Genomic DNA, 13,717 nt, shown 5'->3' on the forward strand with positions numbered 1-13,717 from the left:
TACTTGTCATTCTCAGTACTGATCTTTAGCACTTTTCTTTGACTTGGAGATTTGGATCATAATGTTTGGATTGGAGGTCTTGCTAATGTTCTACTTACTTATTTCTGTGTGTGAGACGTGTGCGGTATAGGTGAGGAGTGCAGATGTTGAAATATGACCACATCTCTCGATTTCTATGGATTCCATTCGCCACAGTAAAGAAAAGCCTTCTGTTTCAGTCTAAACACAGATGCTGTTTTGTTCTGCCTTTTGTCTCCAGTATTTTAATAAAATCTTGATTTGCCTCAGCTGTATTTTCTCACTTTACCTTGAGTGTTGCCTGCCTCCCATATTCCGACCTCCCATAATTCCGAAATAAGACTATCCCAAACCTTAACCTCCGTCTTAACCGGCCACATAGATCGCTAACTCTAACATCAGTCTTAACCGGCCATGCCTCAGTCTTAACCGGCCACATAGGTCACTAACCCTAACCTCAGCCTTAACCAGCCATGCCTCAGTCTTAACCGGCCACGTAGGTCACTAACCCCAACCTCAGTTTACTCTTAACCGGCCACGTAGGTCGATCTAACAACGGGAGGTCGGACTTATGGGCAGTCCCCTCACCATCAAGTTCCAAGTCAATTGGATAAGATGCCAGCAATAATGATGACCATCATGATATACAGAGCAAAATGAGAGTGGAAGGGGGCAATAAGTTGCAATAAGAAAGTAAGAATGTAACTAAGCACATTTCCTCAAGCACTGTAGTGAAATCCACTTTTATTTTACTATTTTCAATTAATTGTATCACTCCTACTCCTATTATTTGACAGCTTTAGTTACTTTGCTGATTTAGATTATTAATACAAAACACACATTAATGAAAACACCCATCTATGTTGTGTCAAAATGCCTGCTGCTTAAGAGTCCACTCATGTCAGCCAGTTAAAACAAGTTGAACAAATCATTTACCGGTATATTCAGAACTTAAAATTATGAAAAGGCTGAACAAAATGGCACAGAATAATAACTGGAGGGAGCCAGTTTTACATGTTTTAATCTACACAGTCCACAGGAGCTATTCTTCCCCCCAGTGGTTGGGACTGTACCTGAAACCAGACACTGCCATACCATGCTTGGTTAGGCTAATCAGTCTAATAGTGACACCTAGTGGTAAAGTGGTGAAACTGTGCCATGTCCTGTTCATGGAAGTGAAAAGGACACATTTGAAAATGAATTGATGTTTGCCCTTTTTAATTCAACAGAGTATTGCTGCTGGTGGTCAATTATTCACAATGATCTAACTGTGCCGCCATAGGCAGGCTCAAAGCTGCCATTCAAAATACAATAATCATTTTTTTTTAACGTTATGTTTATTCAATTTTAAATGTTTTTTCAAAATACAATAATCCTACCTGATGATACATAACATTACAGAGTCAAAACCAACAATATCCAATGACCAAACCAACACATAGGAAGACTCCAATTGTGACTATGGTGATTTGACATTTTTTCACGTCACCCATTTTCAACCATATATAATTGGTTCTCACTCATGCTCACCTCATAGGATGGCATGGCAGTGATGGCACAATTTCAGTTAACTCGCTCTGGATCTCAGAGGTGGGCTGTGGATAGTTCAGAATTCGGCACACTAATGTCAAAATAGGTGTGGATTTCCAACTCGTTTTGTTTAAAAGAAAAAGAAAAGAAAGAACAGTCATAAAAAAGTGTGACTCCTTACCCTCATTCAAAACCGCTCTACAAGAGCACCCGTGTCATTTGAGATTTCAGCTACGTATGAGTGAGTGTCACGATTAAAATAAGAAAATAGCAGCTAAACTGCATGCCAGTCGTCTCAGCAGCGATGCGTCAGTGTCTTTGTTTTGTAACGGTTCACATTTGTATTAACAGTGTCCACTACTAGGTGATGGATGAAGGCGAGGCATAGTCTCAAGCCCAGGTCTCTCCACATTATGACAAAGAACGCTAAACCTTAAAACGAAAAAAACAAACAACAAAAGTAGACAAAACCCAACGTCCTGGTGGTAGCTACATGGTTGCGGAGGAAGAGGAGCGCTTGTTTTTGTTACCTCGTCCATCCACAACCAGGCAGCCATGCTGACAGAGGCAGCGCGGCCGTGAGGCTCCTGAGCGAGCTGCTAGGTGAGCGAGTGGCTGCGGCAAAGCAGCTGATGGCCGGGTGCGATAATGAGCGTGCCGCCTGAGTCGGCAAGCTGCAGCGGACGGAATTGTTCATCACATGAAAAAGAAGAAGGAGAAAAAAAAAAAGAGCACTCGCCCTATCTCCCGTCTCAGCCAATCAGCGGCCGCGTCTTCTCCAGCCATCCTGGGGGAACAATATGGCGTCGGTTCTGCTAGCGGAGAGTGTTGGTGGTGGTTGTAACATGAAGCCCTTCTTCCTCTAGTTCCCTTTAGAGTCTGGAGCCCCTTTCACCGCAGCTTCTCACTGGGTCTGAGAAGCAAGATGGTACAGTTAGAACTATGATGAAAGACACTTAGGATGGTCTGATTGGTCTCATTTAATTATTATAGCGGGACACTTAAACCCATAAAGACCTGAGGCCGATTCAACAAATGCCTTCTAAACCAGGAGTAGTTGGTCAAAGACAGCAGATGTACAAGCTCGCAGCACGGCACAAAGTGACACACTGTGAGCATGTACATCTGCTATTTTTGAATAGCCAACGCAAACATCTGAAATAACAGATGCTTTCCTGGTTTTAATGTGTTAAGACCAGAGGCGTATCTACAATAAGGCGAGGGCAGGCGTCCGCCTGTCCAAATCCATTTCTGGCCTGGCCAAAATCCATACAATGAGACAAAAACAAGACCTGAGAACTATTAATGGACAGCTGATTGGCCGTTGCGGTAGAGCGCGACCCTCAATCACCCATTAGAATGTAAATGCATGCCTTTCAGCCTTTGTATCCTACTCATCTGGCAGGTATATCTCTTTGAAAACCTTTAGTGCTACGATTGTGCGCGGCGAGACGACAATTAACACATATCTTGCCTGCCCAAAACGTAATTCCTGGATACGCCACTGGTTAAGACATAACAAATAGGAACATTTGCACAGCACCTTGTCCAAAAATAGCACATAAACTTACAGCATTTAAAAGAAAAAAACAATAATCATCAACATTATTGCTAGAGCTCACAATACAAAAAGAAAACACGTTAAAGCCGGGGCCTACATTAAGAATAGGAGCAGCCTAGTACCAACCTGTCCTTGCTGGGCAGCGGCTGGCTGTCCAGAGGCCTGTCCTGTGGGTCCATAGTAGGCAGCCTGCTGCCTGTAGTACTCAGCCCAGGCTGCGCTGTAGTCTGGCTGGCCTCCCGCTGAGGCTGCAGCTCCTCCACCGCCTGCTGCTGCTGCTGCTCCGGGCCCGGGGCCTCCAGCTGCTGGTGTGGGGGCCGAGGCCTGGACCGGGTTCCCTGCCTGAGCTGGAGAGGAGAGAGACACACACATAGGCTTAATGACCTGCAACTGCAAGTCTCTAATAATAATAATAATAAACTTTATTTGTATAGCACCTTTCATACATAAATGCAGCTCAAAGTGCTTCACAGGGCAGGACACAAAAATAGAATACAATAAAACACAGTCAAGTAGTTAAAATGATAGAACAATGGCAAAGAACAAAATAAAAGTATAAAAACAGAGAAAAAATAAATAAAAACCGCTGGTTCCATAGATCAGTGGTTCCCAAAGTGGGGTCCGGGGACCCCCAGGGGTCCTTGAGGGAGGTCCAGGGGGTACCCCGCTAAATGGACCAAATGGACCCTTATGGGTCTGTAACTCCGAGTGTACAAATGGAACCAAATGGACCTTAACAGGTCCATTTGGTTCCATTTGTACACTCTCAGAGTTAAATGAATGGAACCAAATGGACCTTAACAGGTCCATTTGGTTCCATTTGTACACTCTGAGTTAAATTAACATTGAATGTACAATATAAATTGGGGTCCCAGAGATAGAAATGCCATTAAATGGGGGCCCGTAGACTAATGCACGTCAAACTGGGGGTCCTTGAAATTAAACTGGTTGAGAATCACTGCTAGAGCCGTAAAAATCTTCTCTTAGGGGGTCCCTGCATGGCATGTCTTTTCAAATGGGGGTCCGCGGGATAATTAGTGTCAATTTGGGGGTCCTTGACATGAAAAAGTTCTATACCAAACTATTGCTACTAACTATGGTCTCCATGGAGAGTCTTCGTCTTTTCCTTTCGGCGGTAATGTGATCAGTAAATTCAGTGAAATGCCAATAGAAAAGGTCTATGCAGCGTGTTTATGCTGTTTCACCATGTCTCTATGGTCTTCACCGCTGTCTTTATAGACATACTCTGTACAACTGTATTGTAACAGGTCACTACACGTTTTATTTATCACTAATTCTTTTTACATTTGTTTTTGGCTTTTCGGCATTTATTGATAGTTTCAAGTGAATATTGACAGGAAAGAGGGAGAGAGAAGGGGAGAGACATGCAGCAAAGGTCGTCATGAACGGGACTCGAACATGCAAATCGCTGTCAGGCCAGAGACTATATGTGGCATGCGCCTGGACCGCTAGGCCACCAGGCGCCCCACAACACATCATTGACTCTGAAAATAAAAACGAACTGAACTGAACTAGATCTGCTATATTTCATTGTGCAACATCATTGTATGACGGCGGGGCCGGCGGGGCCATAGCAATTGCCATCAGCAAAAACCTATCCCCAGTGGTAAAGTAACAGAAGAATAAGTCTCACCCATCTTCTTGTAGTACTCCTCCCAAGCCTTGGTGTAATCCTGCTGGCCCCCCGGGGTCTGGGCGGGTTGGGCGTGGTGGTCACCCTGGACGGGTGCCCCTCCGGCCGGGTTTGCAGGGTGCTGGGCCGGCATGGCCCCCGAGGGCTGTTGGTAACACTGTTGCTGTTGGCCGTAATATGCTGCCCAGGCCGCGTTGGGGTCAGCAGCAGCTGCCGCCTTGCCTAGAAAAAGATGCAGGGTGGAGGGGGTGAGGAACCTCATAGGCTGAGGGGTGAGGGTGAGCTTCTGCTAGTTTCCTGGAGACCGGGCTTGGAGACCGGAGGGAAACAGGCAGGGTTAGTAATGGCCAAGCCATTTCATCACTCACAGCAGTCCCATCAGTGCTCCGCCAGTCTCAGATTTAGACAGAATTATCATCATACCTTATCTGTAATGACTGAAAGGAATATATATATAACCTAAATACCTTAAGACGAAGTACAGTGATGTAGAAAGGTACCCCATGGTGCTAAATACGACCAATAACGACTACATAAAGCAATATTATAATGTTCTGGAGCTTGACAAGCAGCAGGGGCAGGTCAAAGAGGTGACACAGGGACTCACCGGGGTCATGGGCTCCCTGGGACGGCCACTGCTGGTAGCTGTTGTTGCTCCAGCCCCGAGAAGGGTACTGCTGAGGCCCTGGAGGACCTCCACTGGAGACGAGAAGAAGAAGACATTTTGATTTACGACCTTCTCATCATCATCATTCTAGATATTGAACACGGCAACAAAATACAATATTTTGGGATAGGCCATCAAATACAAACATTGTTGGGTGTCCTTCACATGAAAACAGTGTGAGCACCACACTGAGCAACATAAGTTAGGATTTAGAACACTGGTCAGCAGGTCTAAATTGGTTAATATATTAGTCATGGACCAGTTCAGTACAACTTGCAATACTATCTGTGCAGCAGCCAGCTACTCACTGTTGGGGTCCTTGGGGTCCTTGGTTGTAGGGGTTAGGGTTGTAGGGGCCCATTGGACCAGAAGGACCTGGGCCGCCTGGGCCGCCTGGGCCCCCTGGGCCACCTGGGCCAGGACCCACAGGACACAGAGGGCCCTGGAACACACAGCACAGCCACATAAAACACTGCATGCACGTGTACAGTCTGTATACAAACAGATGCTGCTGAATCTTATTTGCGTCACTGTACATCAAGGACTTTTAAGACATTTTTAACACCTAAAAGAAATGTCATTACCATAACTACAAAATAAATAAAAAACTAGTTAAATAATATAATATAAGAAAGAGCCAAAAGTTATGAAAATAGCCAATCTGCTATCTGGGGGGGGGGGGGCTGAAAAGGTTGAGAGCCACTGGACGACCCCACGTGTTCAGTAACCGTACACCGGGGCAGGGTGTACGACATACGTACCTCGATCTTCTCCTCAATCAGCTGCTTGGCGTGGTCTATCTGCTGCGGTGCCCCCCGGATGATAAACATCTTGAAGTTGGGGTCGCCGTCGGGCGGCGGCTGCCGGGAGATCTCCACGAACGCCCCCGTCTCCTGGTTGATGGCCTTGACGTTCTCTCCTCCGCGGCCGATCACCAGACCGCATTTGTGCGCGGGGATGGAGAAAGTCATCTCCCCGCCGCCGCCACCGCCGCCAGGGGGTCCCCAGCCGCCCTGGCCCCTGCCCCTGCCACCGCCGCCCGGGGGCATCCCTGGTGGACCCTGGGGTCCCTGGGGAAGGAGATTAACCCATTTAGGCCTGACGTCGAAATTAAAAAGAAATCTTCTAAATCACGACAGCTTTCTGAAATACCTATGTTTCTGTATCAGTGGTGCCCAATATTTCATGTCAAGGACCCCAAAATGTATATGTATTTGGCCGCCAGGAACCCCTCAGAAGCAAAGATTTGAGTTAAAAACGTTAGCTCTGAAAGAATATATTCAAAGATTTGTGGCGCATTTTCACGATTTGTCAAAAATAGCAGACCTACAAGCTTGTAGCGTGGCACTCGGTGCTGCGCTACGAGCTTGTAGATCTGCTATTTTTCAACAGCTAAAGCATAACATAATGCTTAACACCAAAAGGGGTTCCCGCCCAAAATGGGTTGACACACCCTTAGCCGTGGCGTTGTGCCCTGCCCTCTATGTGATGAATGTGTAGTATTCACGGTTTTGTAGACTCTAGGCTCCGTTAAGCTCAGAGAATATTTCCGTTACTCAGTGCTTTACCATGTTCAACTCAGTGCTTTACCATGTTCAACTGATGCAGACAGTGTGGAGATCAATATCCCATAAGCTGTGTAAAGTGCACAATGGCCTCACGCTGCATGCAGTTTAATTTATTTTTAAATGGAATTTATTGGGTTCAAGTTTGTGTTTAGCACATACACTAAAAGCTGGACGTAGGAAGGCCTAAGAACAAAAGAAAACATAATTTAGCGATCCATAACTTAAGGATGCTCTTTCTAACATATTAAGGTCAGTGGGATCACTTTAGCATTGTGAGTGCACAGTGGGCTGCGCCAGTGAGGCAGACATGCGAGTAGTAATGTTTTAAGTGCATGTTGCGGTGCATGCATACCCCTTGTCCGTCCTCCCTGACCCTAATGCTCTGCAGCAGCTCGTTGATGATCTGGGCGGCGTGCTCACAGCGGTCAGGGGGTCCACTGACGTGGGCCATCTTATCTGCACTTGTGCCATCATCTGTGTGTGTGTGAGAGAGAGAGAGTTTTAAAGATTCAGACTCACCCGAAACGGCGTGGAGAATTCATTAGTGAAGGCACAGTTAAGTATTTCGGTATAACAGTAAGCAGCGCCCATCCCCCCCCAACCTGGTTTGAACTGTATCCGAACTCCGGCGTCGTTTTGGATTTTCTTGATCATCTCCCCACTGCGGCCGATCACCACGCCCACAGAGTGCCGAGGCACGGGGATCTGAGAACAGACAGGAGGAAGACGCCCGGTCATACTAGTTTGGCTCGGTTCACTTCACAGTTCACAAGTTCACAGACGTCCGAGCCCAATGTGAAATAGCGCCTCTCTTACACTAACCTCGATGCCTCCGCCGCCGCCTCCTCCTCCTCCTCCTCCTCCGCCGCCACCTCCGCCACCCATGCGGGAGCCGTAGTCATTCCTGTCACCATAGTTTCCGTGTTCCCTCTCCCTCAGAATCTCCTGCACCATCTCCTGGGCTTGCTGAACAGACCACGCACGCACACAAACATGCACACTTGTTATTTAAAGGAGCATTCAGTGATTTGGGTGATTTAGAAAACCGCCCGGTCCGCCCTGGTAACAACACTACAGTGGGCCAAAATATATCATAGCCTGTCACTTCGTACCACGCTGTAAATCTGCTATTTTTTTGAAAAATCATGAACATACGTGCAAATATTTGAATACCGGTAAGTGTATTTCTTAAATCGAACATTCTTAACTCCAACTTTGCTTCTGGGGGTCCCTGGGAGAAGCTTATTTTGAGATGGGGTCGGCGGCCAAAAGCATATTTTAGGGTTCCTTGACATAAAACGGTTTGAGCACCACTGATATAGAGGATATGTGCGTGACATCATCATCACACCTGGAAGTTATGCAGGAACGCCTACTGAGTGGCAAAAAACTACTTTCTGGCCTTGACAGCCCATACATCCAAACAGACAAGTCCAATCTGATTGCACTAAATGACGTTAAACTCAATATGCCACTCACTTTGCCACTCGATTTGCCTCTCACATTATGCATGCACATACCCTCTATGCCAGGGGTGCCCAAAAGGTAGATTGCGATCTACCAGTAGATCACAAAGGCTGTGCAGGTAGATCACATGACATGCCCCTAAAGAGTATTTCATTTAAATATTTCTCCCCCTCTATTTCCCATTCCAAGTGCATTTGTCTTATACTGTACATAATGTAACACGAACTCTACTATTCCGAAGCCCTCTCAGGTACTTTAAACTATTTTCAGCAATGGTATAATAATTGATTTGGTGGGTAGATCTTGCTGAGCTGGTCATTTTGAAAGTAGCTCTCAAGTCAAAATGTGTGGGCACCCCTGCTCTATGCCATAGAGGGTATGGTATGTTTTCTGAAAAAAACCATGTTGCCATATAGTCTATGGAAACATGAGTTTTTTTCAGAAAACTGTTAGGATTTAGAAGACATTTCTAAGAACGGGCCTCAGGTCTAAATGGGTTAAAGGTGAGGTGGGTGTTAATTTGTTTAAATGGATCACTTTACCTGGACTTTATACGGGTCTCCGATGATGCGGAGGGGCTTGTCCATGTTGGGTCCCTGAGACGCATCCTGGATCAGGATCATCTTCACGCCGGCACGCTCCTGCAGGCAGCATCATAGCAACCATACATAGTGTTCAGCAGCACTTCTAAAATCACTGGTGTTCCAGTAGCAAGAACTTGCATCGTCGCTGTACGTCACGCATACACCTCAAGCCTGAATACTTATATTTCCTATTTAACCACTTTCATCCTGGTGTCCCTATTTTGGGCATGTCATTACAGGGGGAATGTCACAAATGGTCAATAGTACATTTAAAAATGTAAACAGAAATTACAAAAATGTCATTGTGATGCATTGTGAACTTGTAGATGGTCTATTTGTCGGACAAAGCTGTAGGGCTATGTGGTTAACATTGCACGCTACCTGTAGCTGTTTGATGGTCTCGCCTCCCTTGCCGATGACGAGGCCAGCCTTGCCTGCAGGAATCATGATCTCCGTAACCGTTCCGTTCTGCCCATTGGACGACTCGTGGAAAGAAGAGGGTGGCGTGCCCCGCCCCCGCGACACTATCTCCTCCAATAGCATCTTGGCCTTCCTGGTCACGGAGGAGCAAAGAGACGATTTGATTTGACTGTGCCATGTTGATATGGGACAATGAATGCCACAGACACACTAACGTAGAATCTGATGGAGTAATATTTAAATCGACATGGATAGCTAGCTACCCGGCCATGATAGAAGTCTTAATACAGCTCATCATGTTTATCTGTTCAGCTAATAATGCTTATCTGTTGCTTCTGTGATCGCGTATGTTAGTCCTGGTAACTAAATTCTTTCCTATAGTCCTTGATTCGCCCAATTTAGTCGTTGTCACTGTATCTTGTATCCTACTGACTCGCCTGCCAGTGAGGAGCCCCCACCAGGAGGACGTAGAGCCAGTCTGTCCTACTACTCACACCAACACTCCCTGCTGACAGGTGGCGCTCCACCCCTTAGGATTACATGCAGTAGAAATGATCAAAACCTTTCCCCAAATTATATACAAGGACTAGTTTTGTATACACAGTGGTCAAATTGTCTGTTGCCATTCCATACGTGCGGACTGAAGGAATAGAATCACAACTTCTGGTTTCTTGTTCTTGCAGGACAGATGCTACAATGTAGAGACGATCTACAGGATTTGGACTTATACCATGCCCAGGTTGGTAGCTATGCAAATTCTAATTCTAACAAAGTTCAACATTGCTTTAAAATGTCTATTTGTATCCATTTGTATGTAATTATACTCACTGTATGCAGTCATGGGACCCTGTGAGAGTAACAATCCTCTCTGGAAGACCTCCGCTGTCTGGAGACATAACACACAGGTGAATGTCTAACTACATTTTGTATCAGCTAGAGTGCCATATATGTTTGCCACATTTTTTATTATTCTACAAATGTCTTCTAAATCCTAATAGTTTTCTGCTAAACTTATGTTGTTATATAAGTGGTGCTCAAACCTTTTCATGTCAAGGACCCCCACAATTATATGTATTTGTCCGCAAACCGCCCCCATCTCAAACTATTTTGTTCTAGGGACCCCTAGAAGCAAACCATTACCTGGATATAAGCATAAGATCTAAGGACACAAATAAGTACCTGGGGCTATCTGGACCTTGCAGCCCGAGTCCTGTTGTATCTTATTAATCTGTTCCCCTCCACGGCCGATGACTGGAGGAAGAAAAGAGGGAATAAAATCAGTGAGTGGTCTGCTCAGGAGGTTTTGTGCAGTGAGGACTGAGGAGCTGATATTTCCCAAACATGAACAGAGGTAGAAGAGCTATATCCACTCACCGAGTCCCACCATGCTGTCCGGAACACTGAAGTCCTCTGTGCTGGAGGAGGACCTGGCACTGTGAAGAGAGAAAGAAAATTAAAAGTGTGTCGCACTCGCACTGACCGCTCACATCATCCAGATAAGACAGTCAGGCAAGTAACCATCTAATGGTAAACCTCCAATACAGGTGACTTTATCTGGGGACAATTCAAATGGTATCTGTACTGTTGATTGAAAAGCATTTAGGCCTCACCTCTGCTGCGCAAGAGCAGCAAGCTGGGCTCCGATGGCTGGGATTGGAAAGAAAGACATGCAACGTGAGAAAGACAAGAGATGACTAGGAGAAGAAAGAGAGAGTTCAGATTACAGATAGTGTGAGAGATGAGAATGTGACACAGTTAGTGTAGAATAGATGCACAGGGTGAAGGGGACAAAAGCATTGATATGATGACACACATACAGTGCATGCTTGTCTTGCACTCAATAACTGTGAGTTCTAAACAAATTAATAAGTTAAAAAAAAAAGAGCTTAACAGCACTAGTAAAAAACACTTACACAGTGATGTGGCCGAATCCATGTCACTCTGTGAGGCCATCTTCTTGCTATCTGGTTGATCTGTCACAACAGCAGCAAATAAAACATAGTTGCTGTAGCAGAGGTGTGTGAACACTGCATCAATAAAATTCAACCATATAGCTTTGTTTTTAAATGTGTCTGTGCTCTGTGTGTGTGTGTGTGTGTGTGTGTGTGTGTGTGTGTGTGTGTGTGTGTGTGTGTGTGTGTGTGCGCTCACAAGCAAGGTATCGTATAAATACAACTTGAACTGCTACCTGAATCCTCCAGCTGACGTTTCTGTGCAGGAAATGGAAAGACGTCCGACGTGTTGCTGTTGTTCATGGGAGGACCATCGCCCCCGATCTTCGCTGCAATCTACAGTAGGGCACATCACGGGGGGCATGTAAGCCACTAGCCGCAATTTGTAACGCTAGATTTTTTTGGGATGAATCTAGAGTTGCAATACCCTCCATTGATTCCCCACTCATCCAATTTGGTTTGCGATCTGCTTGTCTTAAACAACGTTAAACTCACCAACATTGCAGCTGTAGTCCAAGCTTGAATTATCCTCTTTCAATCTGCCGAGCTTGTTTTTCATAAAAATCTACACTACAGCTGCAATGTTGGTGAGTTTAACGTTGTTTAAGACAAGCAGATCGCAAACCAAATTGGATGAGTGGGGAGTCAATGGAGGGTTTTGCAACTCTAGGTCATCCCATTATTAAAACAAATCTAGAGTTGCAAATTGCGGCTAGTAAGCCACTTAACCACATGAACCCTAGTGTCCGGGCATGACAAAATGTATAGAAAAAAAAACATTGGGGCGAAAATAGATGATCTACAAGATCAGAGCTACTTTCTGCGAAGAGATTTGGCGCTGAAGGATAAGGGGGGGGGGGGGGTAGAGACCCTTGTGTATCCAGCAGTTCATCTCTCTCTCAGCTAGGGGCCTATTGGGCTGAAAAATACTTCAGAACCATTATAGTCATCATCATTAATAGCAGGCTATCTAGACAAAAATCCAACTCCAATAAGGTTAACTCAGAGCTATGTCCTGACTCCTGAGGCCTGTTTTGTGAATCGTGCACAACATTGAACGTGGATATGTCTTGTGTCATCAATCACTCACTCATCACACACAGGCTGGCACAGAACAGCAAAACAACAACTCCACTTTTGTCTTCATATGAGCGGATCGGATGCTATTATGGTAGCTCTGGTCCGTCCATAGCCATAATGCCGGCAGCAAGTTGCTGCAGCAACGGCATTAGCTATTATTATGGCAGAAGTAGGAGGAGGGCAGAGGGCTAGCTCTGGTTGCATTAGAGCTATGGACCAGAGCTAGAGGAGGGCTAAAGCTAAGCTACTAGCTCAAGTAGTCTTCAACGGTATTTACATTCCCCAACGACTTGACTTGGCGAAATATTCAGACACGTGGCACGTTGTTTTAACACCACGGTTGTTTATTTATCAATGCATGTAGGCTGAGGCATCTGGTATGCATTGCACACGATAATATATATAGGCTACCGCTATATAGCTCATATAGCCATTAGCTAGTGTAAGCTAACCCGGTTAGCTGTGTTCCTTTCTCCTCCTCTCTCTCTCTCTCTCCCGCTGCATCTCACCTGCCGGGCCCGCTGGACCGCGTCCGCGAAGGCGTCTTTCTTGCCGCCGTTTCCCATGGCCGCCTGGCCGCCCGGAGGAGCTCCACCACCGGGGCCGGGGGGCGGCGGTGCCGCGTTGTAATCCGACATGATGTTGAGTTGATCCAAAACAGAAGAGTCTCAGAGGGTGGGTGGGGAAGGAGTTAAGATTAGAGCGCGTGGGTCGGATCTGCTCTAGCGGGAGCGGAGCAGCGATTCAAGATGCGGGGAGGGCCGAGGAGCCTGCCTGGCCGGTGGAGACGGAGTCGGTGGACGGACGGCGATAGGGAAGGATCAATATTCCCACGAGGACCATACTAAGGCAAATCCTCAGTCTGCAGTCTCCACCTAGCTCTGGTCCATAGCCAATGCACTTTGCTGCCGTTGCATTAAAATTACTTAAAGTACCAAAAGTATACTCATTGATTATATAGAAATGTTCCATTTCAAGTTTTCAAATGTATAACAAATATCTTGAAAATGGCCGAAATGTATATAGGGCTGAAATAATCAAAATCTACAAAGTAACTACTAGTAACTGAAGTTGTCAAATAATTGTAGTGGAGTAAAAGTACAATATTTGCCTCTGAAATGTACAGTGTGAGTGAAACTACAGAACATTTTACTTACTCAAGCAAAGAACAAATACCTCAAAACAGGGATGGGAATTATCGATTAATGCATTAATA

The 13,717-nt window shown here is 45.7% G+C and overlaps 1 protein-coding gene across 1 annotated transcript; it reads right to left on the reverse strand.

Moving 5' to 3' along the window:
• Nucleotides 1-1,219: 1,219 nt before the first annotated feature.
• Nucleotides 1,220-13,375, reverse strand: LOC306936603 (far upstream element-binding protein 2-like). The gene is made up of 18 exons (XM_079520173.1): nt 13,011-13,375; nt 11,658-11,757; nt 11,383-11,442; nt 11,080-11,116; nt 10,844-10,902; nt 10,649-10,720; nt 10,298-10,355; nt 9,431-9,602; nt 9,008-9,106; nt 7,821-7,964; nt 7,601-7,703; nt 7,351-7,472; nt 6,192-6,500; nt 5,739-5,872; nt 5,371-5,462; nt 4,764-4,985; nt 3,236-3,456; nt 1,220-2,461 (listed from the first exon to the last, which is right to left on the reverse strand). The coding sequence occupies exons 1-18, from the start codon at nt 13,137-13,139 to the stop codon at nt 2,453-2,455; spliced, it is 2,142 nt and encodes a 713-aa protein (XP_079376299.1). The 5' UTR covers nt 13,140-13,375; the 3' UTR covers nt 1,220-2,452.
• Nucleotides 13,376-13,717: the final 342 nt, after the last annotated feature.

Source organism: Electrona antarctica (assembly GCF_951216825.1).
Source record: "Electrona antarctica genome assembly, chromosome: 14".
Taxonomy (NCBI): Eukaryota; Metazoa; Chordata; class Actinopteri; order Myctophiformes; family Myctophidae; genus Electrona; species Electrona antarctica.

What these genes read in the sequence shown, in the direction of transcription:
- LOC306936603 (XM_079520173.1), bottom strand. Translation starts at nt 13,139, where the DNA reads ATGTCGGATTACAACGCGGCACCGCCGCCCCCCGGCCCCGGTGGTGGA. An exon ending in ACGTCAGCTGGAGGATTCAG is followed by an intron (nt 11,443 to 11,657) that starts GTAGCAGTTCAA and finishes CTGTTGTGACAG; the next exon opens with ATCAACCAGATAGCAAGAAG. An exon ending in GAGACCCGTATAAAGTCCAG is followed by an intron (nt 7,965 to 9,007) that starts GTAAAGTGATCC and finishes TGGTCTGTTCAG; the next exon opens with CAAGCCCAGGAGATGGTGCA.